The 25,910-nt window shown below is 44.7% G+C and overlaps 1 protein-coding gene across 5 annotated transcripts in view; it reads right to left on the bottom strand.

Moving 5' to 3' along the window:
• The window catches only part of DPYD (dihydropyrimidine dehydrogenase), a 533,115-nt gene that overhangs the window by 337,241 nt on the left and 169,964 nt on the right, over positions 1-25,910 (bottom strand). For all 5 annotated transcript variants that reach the window (XM_066623608.1, XM_066623607.1, XM_066623609.1 and 2 more), the window contains 3 exons: positions 12,435-12,631; positions 7,823-7,904; positions 3,281-3,368 (listed from right to left, as the gene is read on the bottom strand). In XM_066623608.1, coding sequence (XP_066479705.1) covers positions 3,281-3,368; positions 7,823-7,904; positions 12,435-12,631 — 367 coding nt within the window. The remainder of the gene's footprint in view (positions 1-3,280; positions 3,369-7,822; positions 7,905-12,434; positions 12,632-25,910) is intronic.

The raw sequence follows: 25,910 nt of genomic DNA on the forward strand, positions 1-25,910 counted from the left end.
AAATAGCGCAGAATCAAAGAGCTCCATGTCAGGCCGCACAGCCTGGTGGAGCTGAGCTCCAATGGTTCCGTCCTCCGCCCATCCCGCTCCCTCCCCACCCTCCAATCGCTTCTCCCTGCCCCGGAACACCTCCTACACGCCTCCCCCCACGTCCCCATCTATCTCACTGCTGCCAAGCGTTTGGGGCAACTGCCAAGTGGTGGAGCACCGGCTATCCCCTGGCGCTAGCCCAGCACCAGCTGGTGCTAAGCCACGCAAACATGCCTTACAGCATGTTTGCGATAGGATTAGGCCTTAAGTTAACAAATGCCCGGAAAAAAATTTCTTAGCTTGCCTCCAGCTAAGCCTGCTTCTTTTCAGCTAACATAGTTAAAAATAATAATAATAAAACTTCAAAGGAGGCATCCATGAGCTCCTGCTGATCATGTCCCTGCTTGTGCTATAGAAGTAGTTCTGGAGCTCTGCTTCCCCTCCCTTTGGCTCCTCCCTCGCCTATAACCCTGCTGGCATTGCCAGCTAAGAAGAATGTCAGGTAGCAGGGCTTGAAAAAGAATCTCTGCATGAGTTCCAAGACAGCTGCTGGGCTGGACAGTAGTGGGCTATGAGGATCAATGGTCTGACTCAAACATAAGGCACGTTTTTATGTTCAAATGCACAGTCTGCTGTGTGAGATTAAGTTCAGCAAAGCAGGCCTTGATTTCCCTCTTTCTCATGAAGTCCATTTTTCTTGGCCTCTACACCTAAAATAACCCCAGTAGTACCGTACGGAACAATCTCAAAACATATTGAAGATAGCTGAGTTGAGTTAAGCCTAGCTCTCAGCTGTCGAGAAAACCAAAGCTATTTATGTATTCCCACCGAACTTCTGGGACTTTCCTCCCCCCCCCCCCCCCAGCCAAGGGTGAGAAGAAGAATGAAGGGTACATGGTTTGTCAGATGGATTAAATCAAGAGGGACAGTAACCTGGCACACTGCCTCATGTACAATTATCAAGAAATATGACCCCATGGAAATTCCTACGCGTGGAAGGCCTCAAACAATGAGAGGATTTAGGATTACATAAATCACAAAGGTCTGCAGTATAATCACACAAGAGAACAAACCTGCAAAGCTTATTATACTGAATACCCAGATGGAGAACAACAGTTGTTGCTGTACTAAGAATTACCACTCTTGTAATCAATAATAGGAAAAAAAGAACAGTTGGGCAACTTGTTTCTTATTATGTTCACTTAGGCAACGTCTAGATCAATAAAGAGCATTAAGTCTCATACCACTCTTGGTTGTGCATACTCAATTTGCCCAGCGTATGCTGGGAAGGGATTTGGTTGCACATTCACACTCTCCGGCAGATGCGTGCACATTTCATGTAGAAAGATACCATTTTAAACACAAGACACATTTCTACAACGTCGCAATGAAAAATCCTTTTTGTTTTTTCTTTACTGGAATCCAAACTCCATCCACACTGCAAAATCATTTGATAACAGGTATGTGAAAAGTAGGCAACGTTACCTTTTAGAAAAAGAAAAGGACAACCAGACTGGCGAATGTGCATTCTGGGTGAAAATGGCCACCCCTTTAGCCAAGCCAGATTGGCAATTCAGAACTAAGAATTGTCAAGATCTGGCTGGATGTTATTCCTCATCCCTCTTCATCTCTTCATGCGGTAAGAACAGGAGCAGCCCTCAAAGCTTGCACGCTTCCTTCCCACTTCAGTCCAGCTCCCTTTCAGCACATGCTGAAGGCAACAACCAAACTGGTAGATTCCACAGATATTAGAATGTGGGCACAATATCCAGAGTAAAAAAAAATGATGGGAGAGGAAGTGAAGTGGGAGAGGAAGTTACCCTTAGGACCACTCCTGATCTCATCGTTCATGAAAAAGTGTGACAGTAACATCTGAATAGTTCCCCCCCCCCCCCCCCCGTACAGTTGATGAAGGAGGCTTCATCAAGGTGCTTTGGCAAAGACTCATTCCATCTGTTCTCATGACCGGAGCACAGAATCATGGGTTTCACAAAGAGGTGGGCAACACAAAGTAAAAATGCAGGCTGCAATCCTATACACACTTTCCCTGGGAGTAAGCCCCATTGAGTATAATGGGATTTACATTTGAGTAGACATGCACAGAATTATTCTGAAAGTGAATTATAATCTGAGACAGGCAGTCTTGACAAACCACCACTGAAATCAATGAGGCAAGTTAGTTGGGACTAACTGAAGTCCCATTAGTTTCAAAGTGAAGTAGTGATGATTAACTTTCCTAGGATATAAAACCCATTACAATCATATGGTACACTGCACCTTTTGTGGAGAGGGAACTTTTCCAACATTTCTGGACTGAGCCTTGAAATAGGAGCTTTAAAAACATCTGTGCAGATGCCCCCTGAACAGAAGATCTCAAAATACCGATAGTCAATGATCTGGGAAAGCCATTTTCAACCACTGTGCTGTGGCACACTGGTATGCCACAAATGGTCTGCAGGTGTGCCATGAGAGCTTGGGGGAGGGTCATTTGTTAGTAGATTCACTGGGGGATTCAAGCCCCTGCTGTCAATCAGAGTGCCTTGTCAATTGTCAAAAAACTGATGGTGTGCCTTGATAATTTTAGTGCCTTGTCAGTGTGCTGTGAGATGAAAAAGGTCGAAAACTGCTGATCTGGAAGTTACATCTAATAAAGTATATAAATATTTAAAACACACTATAGTAAATATTTGGGGAGGGGCTAAAGTTAAATAACAAACAAACATTAAATTCCCATTTTTTAAAAAAAAGATAATGTTATGCTGATCCTGTAATCTGCCGACATTAATTTAGCATAAATAAGGCCCCTGAGGAATTTTGTAACTTAATGATCATATTGAGATCTTGACTAAATTAGTGACATCTATTAAATAAAGTGCTCCTTGCGAATGTGATAATTGTACTAGAACATATTGATTCAGGTTTTATTAACTCCGTTCTTAATGTAACACAGCAGCTATTTCCAGAGCCAACACCGTTCCATAGTTCCACAGCCCCAGAGAAATATTTCATGTTGGTAATAGGTATAATTATATATTGAGAAAAGTGGTCATTTTCAGATAAGGTCACATTAAAACTAGTTGGGAGGTGGTAAAAAAAAAAACCCATACATTCTAACTGTATCACTAGTGCACTGGAAATGTTTAAAGGTCTCTCGCCCAGACACAGAAACATGGCCCGTTTATTGCAGCATTAATCATACATACAATACTTTCTGTAAAACCAAGTAGAGAAAAGAATGATGAATTCCTACCAATTCCAATAAAGATTGCTTTGTAATCATCTTCCTTCAAGGCACTGAGTGTCAATCCTCCTACTGAAAGCCCTGTGCCGCAAATTATCTGAAAGAATAAGGAAGCTCATCATAACTTTATCATTCACTTTTAAGCTCATGATATCTGAGGGTTTTGTGCTGGTCATTCAATCAAGCATTTAGAAAAAAATAAAATTGTAGGAGATAGGGGAAAAAACCAATCGAACGAAATGATCTCAACTATAGATTCAATGTTAGGAAAGGCAGGGTAGGAATTTCTGGGCAGCACCCAAGGGTCCACTGCTGATCCCTGAAACCACCTCTATTCCCACCGCCTTCATGTAGTGGTGGTGGAGTGACATTATTGGCCAAGACAGCTGTTTCATCATCACCTCTTATTTTCCATTCCATCTCATCTTCCAAGGCAAGGACCACTGCAAACTTCAGAGAAGTTCTTCCATGTAAGATGCACCAAGTAAAAAAAGTAAGAGGAAGCCTAAGGGAAACTGCCAGTTCCTCTGAACTCTGGAGCAGGTCTTGGGAGGTCCTGGGAGGTCCAGATCATAAACCATATTGTTGGAAACTGCACCAGCTTTATCTTTCATTTTATTTTTCTAGATGGAAGAATGAAAATGCCATGAACCAGCAGGGATTTTACACCACCACTTCTAAGCTGGAATTTTAACATAACTCAGATCTTCTGTACAGGGCTGGTTCAAAACCTGCTGGTTCAAAAGCAGCATGCCAGATGCACCCCCTAACCTCATGATACATCAGGTTCTGTTCGCCTAGGAGCATCCAGCACTTTAGGCCACCATCCCTCCTCTCCTCCACACTTTAGCTCAGTTCCCCTCTTCCTTTTCCAAACCTGGAAGGAGGAAGAGGAAGATCGTGTGGGTTGGACAGAGATGGGTGCCCCAACAATCTGCTGACCTCTTCAGTGGGCCTCAATAGCCATAGGCAACTGTTTCAGTTGGCCTCATGGGCGGACTGGCTCTGATTCTATAATATGAACAAGAACTTGGAACTTCCTTCCAAAATAGAGATAACACCACAAGAATTCCCTTGCTTCATATCCACAAAACAGGAGAAAATTCTTGTTCATATAGAAGATAAAGGTACATATTGAAGTTCCTGGATCTTCTTCCTGGACTGAATATATGTATAAAAACAACACCTCTCTTTTTCACCTTTTTAGAAGTTGTATTACCATTCATTACTACCCAAAGCTATAATCAAGCACAGTTGCAATTTTCCTCAGATACTTTCTATTCATTGGGTACAAGGTATAGATCATTCTACTATATATAGACATACATTATGTTATCAACTATAGATTATATATACAATGTAAAAATATTGTTTGCATTATAAGCAATTTTATTAACAATTGTTAAAAAATGAAAAGTACGAAAAGTTCAACAATTAACATACTGAATCTTACACAATTTATAAATCATAAAAGAGAAATAATATGCTTTAGACCTAAGTTATCTAACTTTCTAAAGCTCAAGTTTACTCAGAAAAAAAGGAATTGGTTACATAAATAACTTCAGGTGCGCAAAGACAATACTGCGTCCTTCATCTGAAAGAACAGCATTATCGTTCACAGAGGAAAGAATTCGACAAGCGGGTTCAGACTAACATTAAAGCATGATTAAAATGTGGCTTACTATTCCTAGCACAAACCTTCTATGCACCTCTTACCCTTTGTGCTCAGCTGGGAGGTGCACAGGAATTAATCTCTTCCCTCTGTGGTTTTTGGTAGAATTCTATTTTGACACCTAGGCTTGTTATCAAACTGTGGTTAGAACATTCCACAATTTGCCAGTTTCAGCCACAACAAATAATTGTGGTTTATACTAGATTATAAATGGAAGTTGCTAATGTCCTTTATTTATGTATGCCACAGAGAATGTTTCAGCCTGAGGCTTGTGCTAATAATGCTAAACCATGGTTTAATCAAGGTTTAGCATTATTAGTGAGTCATTAGTGTAATCAGCCTTATATGTTGTGATGCTGAGCACAAAGACCTGAAATAGGTATCTCCTTCATGATAATGCCTTTATGTCTATGAAGGTCCAAGATAATAGGTATGTACTGAGAGCACAAGCGGCATCAGAAGTTGATCAGGATGGGCACTAGGTGAAGAGCCACAAGCTCCCCACAAGCCTGTCCAACAACCAACTTCCCCAGCACCCACTTTTAAGAGCATTACAGTGCAATCCAAATTGTGCCTTGGGCAGGCTGCCCAGGAGGATTGCAAACATGCTGTAAGGAGCATTTGCACCTCCTAGGGGCATAACATAAGCCTCCGCATCGACGGAGACCCCAAGCCTTCTGTTGGCTGAGCTGGGCTGGCCCGGGGGCAGGTGGGGAATGGGAGGCGGGGCTGAGACCTGGCAGTTATGCCGGATCCCAACCCCTGTTCCCGAGGAACGTGGAGCAGCCTGAAGCCACTTGAAGCCTCAGGAGGTGATGCAAGTCCGAGGAGACCCACTGGGGCCAAGGTGGCTTACCGGGAGGTAAGGGGGAAAGTTGAGCCACTTTGGGCACCTATCCTGCGCTGGATACAGCACAAGCCTCTTGGGTTTCCTGTTCCAGAGCAAGATAGGATTGCACCCTTAGTGGATCAACATGCTCAGCCAAGGATGTCCTGCCTCCTTTCTCCAGTCCCCAGCAAGCTCCCTGGATTGGCTTTCAGGAATGTGAGGAGAAAGAACTGCTCCCTGCCCCTACACGTCCAGGACAATCGGATCCCTGCTGGATTCCCTACCCACCGAGGCCCCTCAAAGCAATGTGTTCAAAGGCCCAGTACAATCTGGAATCAACACTGATTAGGAGGGAAAAATCTATCGTCAATCCATTTACAACCACTTCAGCATATACTTGCTTTAATAGTATTGGATTGCTGTTTAATAGTTTAATTGTCTTGGATTGCATTCATTGAAAATGATCATAGATGGACAATGGCACATCATTATGATGATTACAAAAGTAAAATGATAAAAAGCAACAGATCACAAAACACTCATAAAACTGTTATTTTTCAAGGAAGCTTAATGCTAGTGGCAGTTAACAAAGGACTGGTTCATTCTCCTCTAATGTAATGCACAAAATAGGTGAAAACTTTCCCCTATGTTCTATGCAATTATATGTTTATATGTTCTATGACCACATAAGTTCTAAGAAAATTAAAGGCCCAATCATATCCGGACGATGTGCACAGACATTGGCACAACACCCATAATTTCTAAGCCCAGCTAAATAAAGCAGAGAAGGAGGGGAGACAATGGAACCACAAGCCATATCCTGATGGCACTGCCAGGCCAACAACAACACTAGCATGTGCAGTGATGGCTATGGTGCCAGGATCAGGCCCTCTGGAGGCCACCCCACCCATCATTCCTTCCTTACTGAACTGGGACAGGCCACGCCTGCATGTGAACATTGGCCAGCTCCCTGTCCTATCCCCACCATGGGCTTCACCCAGGGCCTAGGAGAGGGGGGTAAAGGGGGTAATTTGTACCCGGGCCCAGGGTCAAAAGGGGGGCCCAGGAGCCCAAGGAGGGGGCCCATAAATTTCCTGGGATCTGACATTTTCCTGTCTACTCAGACTTGTTGCCCTTACGGGATGCTGGGGACACTACCATGACTGGGGATGCTGGGGATGATGCCACATGGGTGGGTAGATCTGGGCTCTAAAGACTTTTCCAGCTGTCTCTATCCTCCCCTCACCCTGCTTCACCCCTCCCTGCCTGCACACCCATCACCACCCTCCCCTGTTCTGTTTCACCCCCTCCTTTGCAAAGGGGCCCAAAAGAAACTTTGTACCCCCTAATAAAATTCCTCTCAGAGGCCCTGGTTTCACCACCCATCCTAGGTGTGGCCAGCGTATTTTTAGTCAGGGTGGCTGGCAAGCCAGGCCCCACTCCAAGCTACTGTCAGGGCAGCTACAGTCCTAGAGGCACACTACAGCATAACTGGCTCCTTGGGCAGCTTGAAGCTGCTGGTTCACAGTTCAGGCACCCCGGGGCTGGTGCTCTCCCTTCCATGCCCTCCTGTGACTGGTGCTGGCTTACACAGCCTGCCCTTGTTGCCTGCCCTGCCTGGGTCCAATGCAGTCTCATGAATAGGACTGGACCTTAAGGAAGTGGATAGTGCCCTAGATGAATGGCTAAGTAATATCTAACTTGCATAAAAAAATAAATCAGAGCAACAACACAACATGATTAAAGAAATCAAATCCTTCCAATAGCTACACAGAACCCCTAAAGCAATTTAGGTATTTGTTTCTTACAGACAATTAATCACATGCAGGCAAGCCAGATGAGAACTATTGATTGCCCTTTTCCAAACTAGTGGCATTCAGACAGCAGACAGACAAATGCCCTGAGCAAGAGGAAGCATCTTCCTGCCTCGGCCTGGTGTAGCTTTTAATTGTTCTTTACTAATGTGCATGACATTTTGCTGTTAATCTTGAGCAGAGCGCTGGCTCCTTTTTCTCTAAGCTATAGGCAGGCAGTTTATATTTTTCATTACCTTCACTCCGAGGTCTTTCATAAGCTCTGTTTCGAAATGTACTACATCATACGGCAGTCGGAATTGGGGGATTTCAGATGAGCTAGAGAGAACAAATAAAATAGAGCTTGTGAAACATTTCCCAGCTGATTTACGCAAGAGAGGAACACCCTGGAATAGGAAACGTTTTCTTTTCATTTTAATGCAGGACAAACTTAAGATTCCCAATCAAAAATACTAAGCACATCTTTAAAAACACGCAGGTCCTTGACTAATCTAGTGAGAGATCTACTTCACTCCTATACTGCAAACTCAGGGAAAATATTTAAATATCTCTAAACAGATAAATAGCATGCTAAAAAATTTTATTATAAAGTAAAAGTCCACAAAACCCCACAAACAAGCTTTATATTTACCCTTAACGTCAAACTGCCTGAGCAAAATGAACTAACTAATGTTTCAAGAAGAGCATGTATGATGGCATGTGTGAAGATAAAAGGATACTCCCAAATAATCTGTACCACAGAATAATGATGCTGCAATAGGAAGCCAGGATGGTGTAGTGGTTTGGGAGTTGGACTCTGACTCGGAAGATCAAGGTTTGAAACACTACTCAGCCATGAAGCTTCATGGGTCACCTTGGACCAGTCACTATTTCTCAGCCTCACCAACTTACAAGGTCGTTGTGATGACAAAAAGAGGGGAGAAACTATGTGTACCACACCATGAGCTCCTTGGAAGAAGGGTGGAATAAAAATGTAAAAAATTAATGAATGAATAAATAAATATGAAGGCACCAACGATGCAATAGTACAAGGGACAAGTAGCCAGAACTTTAATATGACCCCAGGCAATCTGAGATGAAGACTGCGAACACTTCTGTCTCTGCATCTTTCCCTTATTTCCTAAATAATAATAATAATAAAAACTTTATTTCTATCCCGCCCTTCTCCCCAAAGGGACCCAGGGCGGCTAACAACATATAAAACAGATTAAAACATAATTTCACAAACAGATAAAAACACTTTAAAAAAGACATTAGCAGAACCCATAAAAACAGTAGTCAGATAAAAGTCAGAATAAAAGAGCATAAAACAGCAGTACTTAGAGGAATCAAGCCTGTAAAAAGCAACTAAAAGATGTATAAAAGATGTTAAAAAGGCCATGAAGTCAGAAGGCATGATTAAACAACAAGGTCTTCAGGCATTGCCGAAAAGTCTCCAGAGAGGGAGCCATTCTCAAGTCAAGGGGAAGGGAATTCCACAACGTTGGTGCCACTACTGAGAAGGCCCTATTTCTTGCCGCCGCCCCAAGTACCTCCTTAGGCGGCGGCACTTGTAAAAAGGCCTTCTCTGATGACCTGAGAGGACGAGCTGGATTGTACGGGAGTAGGCGATCTCTAAGATAGCCTGGCCCAGAGCAGTATAGGGCTTTAAAGGTCAAAACCAGCACCTTGAATTGGGCCCGGAAACGAATGGGCAGCCAATGCAGCCCCCGGAGAAGCGGGCTGACAGAATCAAACCACCTAGCTCCAGTGACCACACGGGCCGCCGCATTCTGCACTAATTGCAGTTTCTGAACCGTCTTCAGGGGCAGCCCCACATAAAGCACGTTACAATAATCTAACCTCGATGTCACCGTAGCATGGATCACCGTGGCCAGGTCTGCACGATCCAAATACGGACGCAGCTGGCGCACCAGCCAAAGTTGAGCGAAGGTCCCCCTAGCCACAGCCGCCACCTGGGAATCCAGGAGCAGCTGCAAGTCCAGGTGGACCCCCAAGCTGCGGACCTGCTCCTTCAGAGGGAGTGCAACCCCATTCAGAGCAAGCCGATAATCCAGCACCTGCATCGAGGATTTCTGAACCAGGAGAGCCTCTGTCTTATCCGGATTTAATTTCAGCTTGTTAGCCCCCATCCAGATCCTCACTGCTTCCAGACAGCGCTCCAGGCCCTCAACCGCCACCCTGGAGTCTGGAGGAAAGGAGAGATAAAGCTGGGTGTCATCAGCGTATTGATGACACCCCACTCCAAACCCCCGGATGACCTCTCCCAGCGGTTTCATGTAGATATTAAATAGCATGGGGGACAGAATTGAACCCTGCGGCACCCTGCAATTCAAGGGCCAGGGTGTCGAACAGGCATCCCCCAGCACTACCTTCTGGGACCGACCTTCCAAGTAGGAGCGGAACCACCGCAAAACAGTGCCTCCAACTCCCAGCTCGGCCAATCGGCCCAGAAGGATACCATGGTCGATGGTATCGAAAGCCGCCGAGAGGTCCAGCAGGACCAACAGGGACGCACTCCCCCTGTCCAGTCCCCGGCGTAGGTCATCCACCAAGGCTACCAAGGCAGTTTCCGTCCCAAAGACTGGCCTGAAACCAGATTGAAAAGGATCCAGATAACCTGCTTCATCCAAGACCCTCTGGAGTTGGGCCGCCACCACCCACTCAATTACCTTACCCAGAAACAGGATGTTGGAGACTGGCCGATAGTTGTTCAACACAGTGGAATCCAGGGAGGGCTTCTTCAGGAGGGGGCGAACCACCGCCCGCTTCAAAGCAGGTGGCAACGTCCCCTTCCCCAAAGAAGAGTTGACCACCCTCCCCGTCTACTCAGCCAGTCCACCCCGGGCAGCTCTTATCAGCCAAGCTGGGCAAGGGTCAAACAGGCAGGCAGATGGCCTCACACTCCAAAGGAGTCTGTCCACATCCTCAGGCTGCACAAGTTGAAAAGAATCCCACAACACTGGACAAGCGGTTGCCAGGGGGACATCATCAGACATTGTCAATGTGGCATCCAAGTCGTAACGAATGCGATCGATTTTATCTGCAAAATGTTGCGCAAACACGTCACAGCGGCTGACCGTGTATTCCTCCTGGTCCACTGGCGGGGCCTGATGGAGGAGGCCCCGCACCACATGGAACAGCTCTGCCGTACGGCTATCAGCAGACGCAATGGTAGCAGAGAAGAATGATTTCTTCGCTGCTACCACCGCCACGGAGTAGGCTATATAATGAGCTATACGTGTCTGATCGGATTCATCACGAGTTTTCTGCCACCGTCGCTCTAGACGCCTGCCCTGCCGCTTCATCATTCGCAGCTCCTCAGTAAACCAAGGAGCCGCTCCGAGTCTGCGACGTGGCAGAGGTCGCTCCTGGAGCAATCTCATCCACTGCCCTGGTCATTTCCCCATTCCAGAGGTCAACCAGGGCCTCAGATGGGGCGCCAGTCTTGGCAGTGGGAAAATCCCCCAGAGCCCTCAGGAAACCTACAGGATCCATTAGCCTCCGGGGGCGGACCATAGAAAACGGTCCCCCGCCTCTGCGGAGGTAGGAAGTCGCAACCAGCCTAAACCTTACCAGGAAGTGATCTGACCATGACAACGGAGTGATCTTGATCTCCTCTACATCCAGATCACTGCCCCCGTGCCCAGCTGTAAACACCAGGTCCAACACGTGTCCTGCAGTATGTGTCGGGGCCAAGATCTTCTGGGACAGGCCCATGGTTGTCATGGCAGCCATGAAATACTGAGCTGCACCTACCGCAGGGGCCTCGGCATGAACATTGAAGTCCCCCAGCACTAACAGGCGGGGGGCCTTCAATGCCACCCCCAAGATCACCCCAGTCAGCTCAGGCAGAGGGACTGTTGGGCAGCAGGGCGGGCAGTACACCAACAGAATCCCAAACCTGTCCGGTCCTCTCAACACAACATGCAGGCACTCGAACCCGGGGGGGGGGAGTAGGGGGGGAAACCCTAAAATAATAAAATCCCCTTTTCCCCTTTGTTCATCTTCCCTTTCCTTTATTTGCAAACACACGTACTTGCATTACCAAACCATTTCCTCCTTCTACAACTCACCACAACTTCAAGTTCTTCAAGTAAGAACTTCAAGTACCACACCTTCAAGTAAGCAAACAGTAGAGAGAACATGTTTTAGAGCAGCCATTTTCAACCACTGTGCCATGGCACACTGGTGTGAAGCGAATGGTCTGCAGGTGTGCCGCGGGAGTTTGGGGGAGGGTCATTTATTAGTAGGGCCATGGGGGGATGTAGCCTCCCACCAACAGCATGGTGTGCCTTGTCAATTGTCAAAAAACTCATGGTGTGCCTTGACAATTTTAGTACCTTGTCAGTGTGCCATGAGATGAAAAAGATTGAAAATCACTGTTTTAGAGTCTGCTTATGGCTGCTATGTAAATTCTGGGAAGATCATTAAACATAAAGTTATGCTCACTGTGGTGCAAAATGCCCACATTGCATGCTTTTTCCTTATAATGTTGGAATAAATGACCTAATGCAGTCTTAAACACTGCTGAGTTAAACACTTAGCAATGAAAAACCAAACACCATGCAAATTATCTTCCAATATGCTCTTGACTTGAACACAATAAATTATCTTACAGTACACTCTTGACTTGAACACAATTCTGAACTTATACATATTTTTAGAACAGGTGAATCAGAAGTTCTTTTATTTGAACCTCCATGTTCAAATAAAAAAGTTCGAGGGACTGAGAATTTTTTTTTAATTTTTCCAAAATTATATATACCAGTTTAAACTTCTGATTGCTGTGTAATGATAGTTTTATTTCAAAAGTTTTATTTCAAATTTTCAGAACACAATATTTACCTTAAGCCACCAACATAGGGTTCCTTTTCAAAAATGGTGATGTCCAAGTAACCCAATCGAGCCAAGAAGGTAGCACAGCTGATACTTGCAGGCCCAGCTCCAATCAGAGCTATCTTGGCACGATAGGCTTCAGGCATCTCTTCGGGAGGTGGCAGGGACGGACTTCTAATCTGAGGAACATTCATTGCTCTGAATACCTGAAAAGCAAGACACTTAAGAGGTTAATGATAAAGAGGTGTGGTGAAGCAGGAGGACAACTGATAGGATCTACAAGGGTGAAGTTAGTCGCATTCCTGGCCAATGTGCTGCTCAGGGACACACTTCCAGGAATGCTGCCCCCACCTGGAGGAACCAACCCCATGCCTGTTGCCTTCTGCCACCCAGGCGTTCTGAGGGTCAGGGAGGTCAAATGCAGCCTCCCTGGCCCTCAGCAGGCATTCTAAGGCCTTCTGGAGACCAAAAACTGAAAGTGACAATTTTCAGTTCCCAGAAAGCCTTCCAAGGGCTGGGAAAGTCATTTGTGGTCTTCCCAGCCCTCAGAAGGCCCTGTAAAGCCTTTTGGCGGCCAAAAATCAGAAGTGGGGATTTTTGGCCTTCAGAAAGCCTTTTGAGGCCTGGCCATGCACAGCTTCCCCAACCTTCAGAATGCCTCTGAGGGGGAGGCCCTCAGGGCACACCCCTCAGATCAATACTATCAATGGCTGATTGAATACCACAGGAGGCGCTGCGGGGGGAGTGGATGGCAGCACAGTGGTGCCTCCCAAAGCCTTGAACCTGGAGCATTTGCCCCCCTTGCCCCCTCAGGTATGCCACTGGGTGACGCAGAGATGGGTGAGAGTGAAGGAGCACTGAATGACAGAGGAGTGAAGGAAGAAGGCAAAGGAATGGCAGCAGGACAAGGGGAGAGGCAGTGGCAAAGAAGGAAAGATTGGACCAAGACTCAAAGTGGAAGGAGTAAAACAACAAGGAGGAGAGATGGAGCCAAGGCTGAAGAGAAGGGGGAACAAGGTGAGAAAGGACACTAAACTAAAGGAAACACAGGAATGACAAAAGTTGTGGGTAATCGGAGAGTCAGCAGAGGCACCTGAATCAAGGGCCCATTGGATGCCATTGACCCACGACAATGGCTGGGTCAAGGCTGAGAGGTCAGCCCCAAAGAGGTTTGAGCTCTATGAGGAGGGAAGGCCCTAAGAGACTAGACCAGATCTACTAAAGAGATGGGCAGCCAACATCTTGAGCAGAAGAGGATCCATCTGAAGACTTCATGAAGGGGAGAGATCAGATCACCCATGCTTGTATAGCTAATACGTAATGAAGGACTGTTCATGAGGTTTCCCAGTGTCTGCTTCAAAGGGTTAGTACACCCAACCAGAAGGTTCAGATGTCCAAACCCAGCCCTTTCAGCATGAGCCTTTCGGCATGAGCTGGTTCGGAAATCAGCTGGGTTCTGTGTGTTTTGCTCTTGATCTTAGCTTCATCCATGAGTTACTGGTCATTTTATCAATTATCCTTGTGTCCACCCTTGTGTTCCCCCTGAGGGCTGGGGATAAGAATGGACACTCAGTGTGGCTGTACTTGTCGTAAGAGGCGACTGAACAACCACCGGGTAGATGGGAGTCGGCAGCCTGGGAAGGCAGCTCATCTGAGAGAAGGAAAACTCTGATCCCAAACCTCCACTGCCTTGTGGCTACATCCAGTTATGGAAAAGGCTTCAGGAGTCAACCTTGAGGCAAAATCCAGAGCAGGAGTCCATGAGGCAGTTCATGGCTGAACACAGTCACGATCTGGCAACTCCTGCGACGCTGCTGGAACCAACCGTATTGGCTTCTGCCTTTCCATTGGACCATTTCAGCAACGCGGAGAGGGGGGATTTGCTGCATGGGTAACAGTCTATCCTCCATACTTTACCCAGGCTTCGCGCACTGGAGAGGACACTCTGTTCCAGAACACTATTCAGAGTGCGATACCATAGTCTTCCGAGACTGAAGGATGCCAACAAGATGTGTCCACCCAACTGAGTTCAGGCATTTTCCATCAGCCTGCTTGTTCTTTTCCTAACCACCCCCCTTCGCATCTGACAATTGGCTGACTTCCCTTTATTTTGAATTTTTAAATAGACTACATAATGTGGTTACATTTTGAGTCTTCGCTTGCCTAGCCCATGTTCACAGGTACAGTACTTCAATGGATTGTCTCAACTCTTTGTGCTACAGATGCTACTGACGATCTGATTTTTAAGTCGCCTGGGGTTCAGTGCTCTCCAGATCATTCCCCTCCCCCCCAGATCATTCCCCTCTGCCTGGTCTCTACAGCCAGACATAATGGCAACAGATAGAAACAACCAGCCCACCTTTAGCTGTTGATCTAGTGAAAAGAGAAGTGAGGAGCTAGAAAGGGTGTGTGCACACTAATCAACAGGCAGCACTCCCCTTGGTCAGTCTACTGTTTCCCAGCAAGATGCCTAACACCTATAAATCTGAGGAGAGGCTGAAAATGCAGTGAGGATAGATGTACACATACAATTTAGAAAGGTTTTCTTGGAAACTAGTCCCACTGATTTAAAAAGAACTTCTAAGCAAGAATACTCATGATCCCAGCTCTGGTGTATTATTGGAATTCACAGATGTCACAGCAATGTCATATATATTTTTTTTAAATTTTCTTTCTTTGAAAAAACCCCTCAACTACATGCATTTATAAGGGGGAGAGAGGGAGGGAGAGAGCCAGGAAGCTATTCAACTGTAATACTAAACAGAGTCAATGCTAGCATGACTGCAATGGAGCAGTTGAGAAATCATGCAGTCATGCAAGAAATTCTAAAATTTAGGACTGAGTGCTTAGCTTTTCATTTTGCCTTCTCATGCATATGCTTTCAAGTATCAGTACAAAGCAAAGCTTTCTTAAAAGAGCTATATCTTTCTGACTGGGGGCTCTCCAAGAGGTTTACTTATCGATGCTAACCATCTATGGCACACAGTAAAAGTTCCTACTTGCTTCAGTGCTTGTTAAGAGATTTGGGGCTCTCTTTCAGAAACCTTCCTAAATCTACAACTCATTAGGTTATAAATGGATTTAGCTATGCATATCCTATTAGGCAGCAGAAATTATCAGGATCTTCTAAAAAAAAGTTGAACTACAGAAAGCAACACCACCCCTTCTGTTCATGGCAAGAATAAATTGCCTTAGCCTCCAACAGCTTGAAGCTATCCCTTACTCTTGGTCTTTGAAGACTCCACACATTATCGTAGTTGCCTGCAGACACTAAAGAGTCTTGGAAGTGCACACAACCAGTAAGCTCACAGAAAGGCAGCACTCATGCAGAGCCACCAGTCGTATGGACCTTCATTTCATAACTATGCAAGCAACAGCACAATTTCCTTGATATCAGTGGCCCTTTTACAAGCTACTATGTTTACACAAATCACACACCATCCATGTGTACAGTTCAATGCATGGAGTCCTCCTGCGAGTGCTGTTTGGACACAAACTTAGCAATAGTATAAGAGCATAAGAAGCTGTCTTATACGTGGCTCAGACCTGGCCATGGTGACCCATGACCTAGTGACATCCAGATTAGATTACTGCAACACACTCTACGTGGGGAACCTGCAACTAGTGCAGAACGTGGCGGCCCGTGTGGTTGCTGGAGCTCGTCGGTTCGACTCAGTCGGGCCACTGCTTCGGCGGCTACACTGGCTGCCAGTTCGTTTCCAGGCTGAATTCAAAGTGCTAGTTTTGACTTTTAAAGCCCTATATAGCTTGGGTCCAGGGTATTTGAGGGATCGCCTCCTTCCATACAATCCAACCCATCCTCTCAGGTCATCAGAGGGGGCCTTTTTGACTGTGGCCACCACTAGCGGAGGTGAGGGGAATGGCGGCAAGAAAGAGGGCCTTCTCAGTGGTGGCTCCCCCTCTGCGGAACTCCCTTCCCCTGGAATTGAGAACAGCTCCCTCTTTCGAGTCCTTTCGGTGGGGGCTTAAAACATTTTTATTTAGGGAGGCCTTTTATGCTGACACCAGGGGGTATGGCGCTCTTTGAATGTGTTTTAATTTGGGATCCAGGTTTTTATTGTGTTTTATTGTTTTTAATGTCATATATATAGATGTATATTTTATGATGAATGAATGAATGAGTGAATGAATGAATGAATGAATGAATAAACCTTTATTAGGCATAGATAGAGAAATTATAAAAGCAAACATAATTAGTTCTAGTCCCGTTTATCAAAAACGGAGTTAAGATACTAAATTACTAATAAAACATTTACAGTTCAACATAAAATATCAACATTTTTGACAAATTACATTAAGAAGGCTTGGAAATCACCAAAAGTAAAAATTTAGAAATTCCCTCTAGCACATCTGGTGAGCAGTCATTTAGGAGACACTTCAGTTTTGCCTCATCCGAAAGCCCATTCATTTTGCTGAGAAGTGGAGTCATGTAAGTGTGGCGGGATCTAGTGTGCCGAGGACAATAAAAAAGAATGTGTATGATTGATTCAACATTTCCCAAATTACAAGGGCAGAGGCGTTCTTTATATGGTAAAATATATTAAAAACATAAAAAAATATATATTTTATGTTTTTAATATATTTTTAATTGTGAGCCGCCTTGTGTGTCCTTCATTGGATAGAAAGGCGGATATAAATTTCTAAAATAAATAATAAATAAATAAATAATACTGGGTCAGACCATTGGTCTGAGGTCAGTATTCTTGGCCAGTATTCTTGATGCAGATAGCAATGGCTATACAGGGTTTCATGCAGGAATTTTTTTCTGCCCTACCTGGAGATTCTGTGACCTTCTTCATACAAAGCAGATACACTTCCACTGAGCTACAGCCTCTCCCATGAACTGCTTCCTGTAGTTCACCAATAAGTGTGAACTGAACCTTAATTGTGCTTCTGCCCAAAATCAACTGACATGAATGAAAAACAAAATATCATTGGTTCCCAGCATTACAGCAACTGGGACATTTACAAACCAGAATTATTCATTTTTCTTCTGACTATATCTATATCAAATATGTTCATAAATCCTTTGTCAGGGTTAGGAACACAACCCCAGGAAGTTGTCCTTGGATAAGGCAGAGCCTCTGCTCTGTGAGCGTGCAAGTAACAGGTGAACAGGCTTGCTAATTAGAAAGGTGCTGAGTCAGAAGCACGAGAGAGAGACACCACCCTGACTGAATTCACACTTAGCACTTTAAAAGGGCTGCAAGAGCCCTTATATCCAGTCGGGCAGGGGTCAGGCAGGATGAGGGGTAAGAATGTAACTGCAGGGAGGGCTGATTTATTATTGGTATAGGGCAAGTTATGCCAGATTTCTGTTTGATGTTACTCTGAACTTATTTTCTGTTATCTTGTATTGCTGGCTGCACTAAAGTTTCTTTCTACTATTGAATGCACTCTGTCTGTGGACTGTTTTTGCAAACACCCACATTCTGCTGCGAGCGAGCAGATAAGAAAACTGCTACTAACCTCGACATCCTTATGTTCATATGGCTTTCAAATATGTTCATAAATCCTATCTATTCCATAACTGACCACTCAGAGCAAAGGCTACCAAGGAACTGTGGCAACTACATTCCATAGACTTTGAAGGCTGCAAGGGGTGAATAGTTGTACTAGTTTCATTGCACGGCATTGTCAACTGGACAATAGGCAGGAGGTCTGGCTCAGCTGGTAGAGCTGCCGCTTTATATGCCTGAAGATCTGAGGCTGCCAGTTCGAAACAACCGAAGGACCCAAGAACTGACGACACGCTGATATACTGATGAGCTGACCCTCGGTGGCAGAGAGGAGTTGCCGTCAAGTGGAGCGTGGGAGGCGAAGGGCCAGAGAGAGGCCAGACCGGGAAGGAACCCAGCTGGAATGAGGAGTTCTATGAAAGACTAGAACTATTCAATTGTAAAAATCCCTACGGGGGTTTAGAACACCCTGCCTATGTAAACTGCCTTGGATTAAAGTCTGAGGAGAAATCTGATCACAAAAGAAAGGCGGTATATAAATACCTGTATAAATAAAATAAACTGTCCCTAGTACTATGCAAGTTCTCCACACATTTTGATCAATAAATGCTGACTAACAGCCTAATCCTAACTAGCACTGGCGCAGTGGGGCCACATGGCTTCAGCTGTATCCAGAGCTCAATAGAAGCAGGCTGGAAGTCTCCTTGAGATAAGGGGATATTTTTACCTTTACCCTGAGAAACTCCCCAGCCTACCCAAATTGGGCTACTCAGATCTGCACCATCTATTTAGTTGGCACAAATCTGGGCAGCCTGGTATAAGGCTGTCAGGCCCAGGAGAGAGGATAGGATATGGAGGAGGTCTCCTCCACCAATTCTGCCCCACCCCCATTCTGCCCCCCACCCTGAAAAACACACCCTCCCCACCTCCAGAAAGTCTTCCCACCACCTTCTCCCAACTCCAGTGCTGCTTATTGTGCCGGCAACTGCTGGGGCCTTGGAGCTTACTCTAGAGTTTTCACAAACATGCTTTACAGCACATCTGTGATGCTCTATGCCAGGACAGTGCCCAATGTGCCAGCGGAAGACTTTCTTAGGATTGGGTTACCTGGCTAATACCTCAGGCAACAGACTGGCAGGTGAGTGCCTGCCTTTCCACCCACTTGCCTCCACTCCTCCTCCTGCTCTTTGGATTAGAAATGGAAGATGGGATGCACTCTCCTCTCCTTTGTAAATTATTTTCTTCTCCACCCCATCTTTCTTTTCCAATCCAAGGTGTGGGAGGAGCATATTACCAGATTAAGGGGGTCAGCCACTTCAGGCACAGGCAGTTCTTGGTCCAATCCTGGTTGTGTGCATAACCAGAACAAGGAGATTATTTTCAGTGGCCACCACATGCATCAAGTGATATGCAGAATGGACACTCATGTAGTCACTCCACAAAATGAACATAGTTTTTCAGTGCCTAGGAAAGGGATACCCTCACTAAATTTCAACACACTTCTGCAAACTCTGCTTACACAGGCATAGAAACAAGTACTACCTGATTCAATTACACTTTACACTTACACCAAATACAACATAAAATTTTCACGCATGTTGCAGGCATCGTATTCACTCAACTGTTTTCCTAACTATTGCTGACTATGTTCCACAGTGTCACTAACTCTTAGAGTTTTAGATGTGAAGAATTGGGCATCAAGGATGGAAATGGATACACGTGCATTGATATAATTTTGACCTATGTTAAATGAGGTCTAGCATGTGTGTGTGTCTGTTAATAGTTTGATTCTATTCCATATATTATCTGGTTGCAGTTGTTACCTTGGAAACGGCAACACACAGTACACCATAAGTACACAATGCAGGTGGAATGAACCTTTCAAATTTTGATATTTGGCTTTTAAGTATCTAAGATTTATTTAAATTGTCCTCATTTTTGTGATTCTTACCAAAGCAAGCTGAATGTAGGCTAGTGAACTCTAAAGGATGGGTAGTGATATCAAGATGTTATGGATCTGGAGTTGTGTGTTCCAGGGAGTGGAAGAGATACATTTCAATAGTGGTTCCCCCCCCCTTTTACAGTATGCATACATGATCAGTCACTGAAGACAAACACAAAAGGGACATCTGTCATGTTCAGCAAGTGGATGTTAAATCTCACGTGAAGTCCTGCCGTACTAAGTTTTGCATTCATGTCAGTTTATGGAATACTTTGCCTCCAGCATTTTGCCTTCTAAGGCTAACCATTTTTTCTAACCATTATCTCTTTTTTTAGGGACTAATCATCCACTTAGGTCCAGACCCAGAGACTAGCCCTGACATATTCTTCCAGCATGAATACAACAGAGTACATGGGGATAGAGTCCACATGCAAAAAACCTACACCAGGAAACTAGAGACCAAAGGTCAGTCTACAAGTTACCTAATTACACAGCCATCCACTTCCCCATGGGATCCTTTACATGCCCTTGTAGTGTGCAGCATCAACTGCCACGTGAAGACTCCTATGACAAGGAGAACTTCTTCATCAGTGCCATGGTCCTTGTGGCCATAGCTGTGATAAGGACATAAAGGAGATCTGAAAAGCACATTATGCCACTGGGGCTGGGGTGGGGAGATAATTATACTCTACAAAGATACCATGCAAAATACATACATATACATCAGACAATTTGCTTTTAAGACCTTTGAGACAGATTAAACAATTCCAAGCAACAGCCAAAATTATGCAACAACTATCAGTCATAACCACTTCTGAATGTGTGATTTCTTGAAATTGGGACATTTGTACTTATCTCCCTGCAAAGCAGGCATGGATTTTACAGTATCTGTAAAATTTTGCGCTGTGGCACTGGCACGTCCAGTCAATATGTCTCTGGCCCTATGCTCTTAATTTGATGGCACAGTAGGCTTTCAATTGGGCTGTAAATCTCACAATGCACAAAAGGCAAGGAACACAAACCATTTGAAGCACCACAATGAAGACAAAAGGATTAACCCAGCTTAATTGGTTCGTAACAGCACAGTTAAGTACTGGGGTAGGAGTTCTACTAAAGGCTTAGGGAACACCGCACGAGCGTTTGGAGGTTACTGCAATACTATAACCACACTGAACTACTGGTAGGGCAATTGGTACTGTGAGCTGCTCACACATGAGATTACCCTCAGTGCCTGCATAGTGTTAGGAAGGGACACGGACGTGGACCTCAACAAAGAATTGCAAAACAGTTCACTGGAAAGAAATTCATATATTATAAGCCAGTGGTTTTCAAATGTTAAACCTTTAGAGAATCCTTTGTATTAGAGCTGAATTTGGAAGTGGGTAGGTGAAAGGGGGCAGAACTAGTCTCCTCAGCTTACCCACTGCCCTTTTTGAGGTGGCAACAACATTCTACTTGATGGCTGCCATTTTTTCCCCAGGTGCCTCAGAAAACAAAGCTGATGTACTGTTGCACCGACTGGGGGCTTCTGAGAAAAATACGACAGCATCAGCCTGCACCCACAGGGAACAGTGCTGTCATCAGTGACATTCCTCCCCTAAAACAGCTAAAATACTCTCCTTGGATTTCACTGTCTGCAACTGAGCAGTGAAAATGGGGGAGCCATTTTGAGTCAGCACTACTTTTCATATATACGAAACTACTACTACTACTACTACTACTACTACTACTACTACTACTACTACTACTGTCAAGATACCTCTGTACGTCGCAGAGAATCCCAATAAATACTCTAAGGTGCCTGCTTTGTTTACAAGGGCAACTCAGCAGGCCTTTTGGGATTCAACATCTTGAACATCTGTTCAACATACGTGAACAGAAAGTACATCCAAGAATACATGCTCCACTCCTCAGCAGCTGCACATTCTGTAGCAGAGAATGACCAGTAGCACCGGACCAAATGTCTGTCAGGGATGCTTCTCTGCCATCCCTGACCTTCTCATTGAGGAACCCCTTAAGCTTCAAAGAAACCCCAGTGTTGCTTGGAATGCTGTTTGAAAACTTCTGCTGTCACCCAAAACATTTTGAATTACTCTGCCTAGGGGACCTCTGACTGAATTAATAAACACTTTTTTTTTTAAGAATTGGTCTCGTTTTGCTTTTTAAATGCCTGTCAATATCACATTACCTATATGGCACTTTCTCTTTGCAAGCCGAATGTGTGAACATAGGAAGGAAGCTGCCTTGGCCAGAGCATTGATCTACCTAGCCTTACAGTCCAGTCCTAAAGCCAGGCAGTACAGGCAGCCCGCACATTGCTCTGGCAACAGCCATCACAAACATGCCGTAAGACACATTGTGGAGGCTGGGAGGGATAAGGCGCCAGCAGGAAGACCAGTGACAATTGGCACTGGGGCTCACTGCCAGACAGGGACCTGCCAGAGGTAAGTTCCCTACCAACTGGCAGACAGATGTTCCTTGGCAGGGGGAAAGTGGCACTAAGGTAGAGAGGCAAAACTGGATGGGGAAGGGTGGGTTGGGGAAGGTTCAGGCCTGGGAGGGGGAGAGGAACGACAGCCTTAGCTGCCTCCAAATCCTAACCTCCCTCCCGAACCTTGGAGCCCAACACGGGTCCCCTCAGTTCTGCACTAGCTAAATAGTTGGTACAGATCCAACAAGACCCATAGGGGCTGCCTGGTCCCAACATGGGATAAGGGAACCAAAATTCCCTTACCCCAAGGAGACCTCTGGCTGCTTTGCTGGACCTGCAGGATACAGTGGCAGCCATTTTGGTGCCACTGTACCACTGGGCAGTGGCCCTGATAGGATTGGGTGTTGTCAACGGTATTGTCAACAATGAACAGCAGCTCTCCAGGGTTTTAGGCAGGGTCTTTTCCTAATGCTATTTGAAGACGTCAAGAAATAAACATGGAACCTTCTGCAAGCAAAGCAGGTGCTCCATCCACTGAGCTGCAGCCCCTCTCTGTGTAGCAGGTAGAAACAGACAGCTGGTTCTCAACCCCAGATGTCCCTGCACAAGAGTAACAAAATACCAAACACACCGAGTTACGACACACAAGCTTCTTTTGGACAAGCTGCTCCACAGCACTTTTTTGAGGCTCGCCTCTTTGTTTCTTTCTGTCTTTTGGGGGCTGCTGCTTTCTCTCTCTTACTCTCTCCCTGACATGCATTTGTTATTGCAGTTTATAGCTCAAGTATCAGCTCAGCATTTTAAATTTGAAAGATTCCGTCTGCTGGAGATAACAAGAAATTCTTCAGTCTTGCATGCTTGGAATACAAGTGGAATATTAAGAAAAATAATTGCATTATGAAGATGACAGATTATTGCTCCTTATCATTTCAATAATATATGGGAAGTCATTAAAGAGCACCACACACTAAAAACAAATCCAAATTTTACAAGTGCAAGCAGAGTATAAATAGTGTATGTGTTCCAAGTATATATTTGCCTGTGTGTATATATTTCAATAAATTCTAAATTATGCAGAACTACCACATTGCTCAACTGTATTAGAGCCCTTGATACCAATAGATCACTTTAAATAAACTTAAAATGCTGTAATGAAAACCATTCCGAGCTATTCATCCTATGCCAGTTTTAATATCCATCATTGTGCCAGCACGCAGCACTTTTAATAGATTTCTAAAGATTTTTGAAGAAGAATGGTAGATATTTAGCAAAATCTATCAAGACATAATTCCTCCCTATTAATCATAGCATTAAGACTAAAAGGAGACACAAATCAAGGTTTAACAGATATTACATGCATTTGGCTTTAAAAACAGTAATAATTCAGTATTATATCACTCGTAGTGTTGACAAGAGTTTAATCTATTTCTTTTACCCAAGCTGCAAGCATGGGACCTTTTTTGTTTGTTTAAATTATTACGCAGAAGGCAAGCCATCTGAGAGACAGAAAGAGAGAGAGAAAGAGAAGACAATGTCAGTGGTAAGCCAGAAAAATCCGATATTCAAGTAGGATTAATAAAGCATCAGAACACCCACAGTGATCAATTGATCTGGCAAGTTCATTCTCTCAATAGTACTCCTGGCCTCTCCTTGGGAAGCCCAAAGTTCAGCTGTATCAAAGCAGGTTGCATGTCACAGGGAACGTGGCCAAAAAAAGTGACTGATTCGACCAGGAAATTAAAGCTCTGACTTGCTAGCTTTCCTAGCAAGAGCTCATGAAGGAAGAGTTGCAGACACTTCCCAAGAACAGGAGGAGTGTGGCAACAGGTAATTGGTTCAAAGGAGCTCCTGCCCACAGAAAACCACATGGGACAGAGGAAATTTATCATCTGAAGCCTGAAAACTGAGATATATTAAACTTCTGCTTTTTAGATTAGCACAATGGATTTCACCAGCTTGCTCTGTTAGCTGGGCAAAAGGAACCAGGGATTCCAGCCCATTTCTCTTAAATATTATTTGAAATAGTATACTACTGCATTCATTGGAAAAAAATATATTTCAGACCTGCCTGGCTACAGAGCAAAGTTTCAATGTTTGGTAGCCAAGTGTTAAAATTTAACGTTTTATAGCCAGCATTGCAAAGCATGACTTTTGAATTATTGAGGAGGCCAGCAGTGTTTCACACTTCAGTCAGGAAGGAGAACAGGAACTAGCCTTCACACGTTGTAGATAAGCTAAAGGACTTTCCTCCAGCCTTCCCTTACTCCATTCACACATCTGGATATTTCCAGATGTCAATTTCACCAGGTAGCTCAGAACAGACTCAGAGGAAGTGGCCTGATGAAGAGGTACATGGTACATATAACCATTTGGTAAGCCAGTCATTTGGATCATCCTGTTAAGACGTAAGTATTTCCCCACACTCCATAACCGGGAATCTCCCAGAGTCCCCACATGCTGCAGAATGATTGGAGTAATTACTCTAGCAGCAATTGAAAACCTAGACCTGAGGAAAAACAGCCTTTGGGGTTTCTTTTTTAAAATTTTTGTTACTGTCAAAAAGCAGGTCCATTTTCAGGTTTATGGCTGTTTACCACCATCACCATCCCACCAAATTGATCATTTTTTAAATCCACTGTTTGGACACTCCAAGCAAGTTTGCAAAAGCACCAAAATGATGGGTTTTTGGTTTAAAAAAAAAATACTTTAGGGCAGTGGTTCTCATACACTTAGCACTGGACCCACTTTTTAGAATGAGAATCTGTCAGGACCCGCCGGAAGTGATGTCATGACCGGAAGTGACATCCTCAAGCATTAATCCTAGGCTGCAATCCTACCCACACTGACCCAGAAGTAAGTCCCATTTACTATCATTGTTAAAAGAATATACCTGTATATAGTAGCTTGTTAAAATACAGGTCAGTAACATTTACCCAAATGCAATCACATACCATGTTGGCATTAAGTCTAATAGATTAAAAATAAAATATTGAAATGACTAAGGACCCACCTGAAATTGGCTTGTGACCCACCTAGTGGGTTCCAACCCATAGTTTGAGAAACACTGCTTTAGGGAATTGTGCAGTCCCTAAGTTAGCCACAGGGCACAACGCAAAAGAACCTCCCAAAACTGGGAGCAAAGGATAGGTACAAACCATGAGTTTTCTGCAAAGCTCAGGGAAGGTCTCTGACTTCACTGAGCTAAACTTTATGCAGAGTCCTTTTATATGCTCTCTGTAAGCTTTCCCTGTTTGACCGATAACAAGCCCACTAATCCTTAACCTTGCCTATAGTCACAGAGGCTGCAAGAAGAGCTTACACTTATTATATAAAGAGATTCGGATCACTGGGATCAGGAACTCGATCAGAGAAGCTCAAGCATTGCACAGTTCTTCTCCCCGTTAGGGCACAAGTGCCCTGAGCTGTGCCGTGGGCTAGCAAAGAGGCCGCACAGCTCCCTAGAGCCTTGACAATTAGCCTTTAGGCCTTTTGCACAGCTCCATCTAAGCTTGGATTAGTATCCAGGGCTTGGACGAAAAGCAGAGAAATATCTTGGATTTGGTAGTGGGGTGGGGGATTTGTTTAGCTGTTCAAGGAACAGTCCCTCATCGATGATGCAAATAAGAGCACGC

This window comes from Tiliqua scincoides, chromosome 4 (assembly GCF_035046505.1).
Source record: "Tiliqua scincoides isolate rTilSci1 chromosome 4, rTilSci1.hap2, whole genome shotgun sequence".
Classification (NCBI taxonomy): domain Eukaryota; kingdom Metazoa; phylum Chordata; class Lepidosauria; order Squamata; family Scincidae; genus Tiliqua; species Tiliqua scincoides.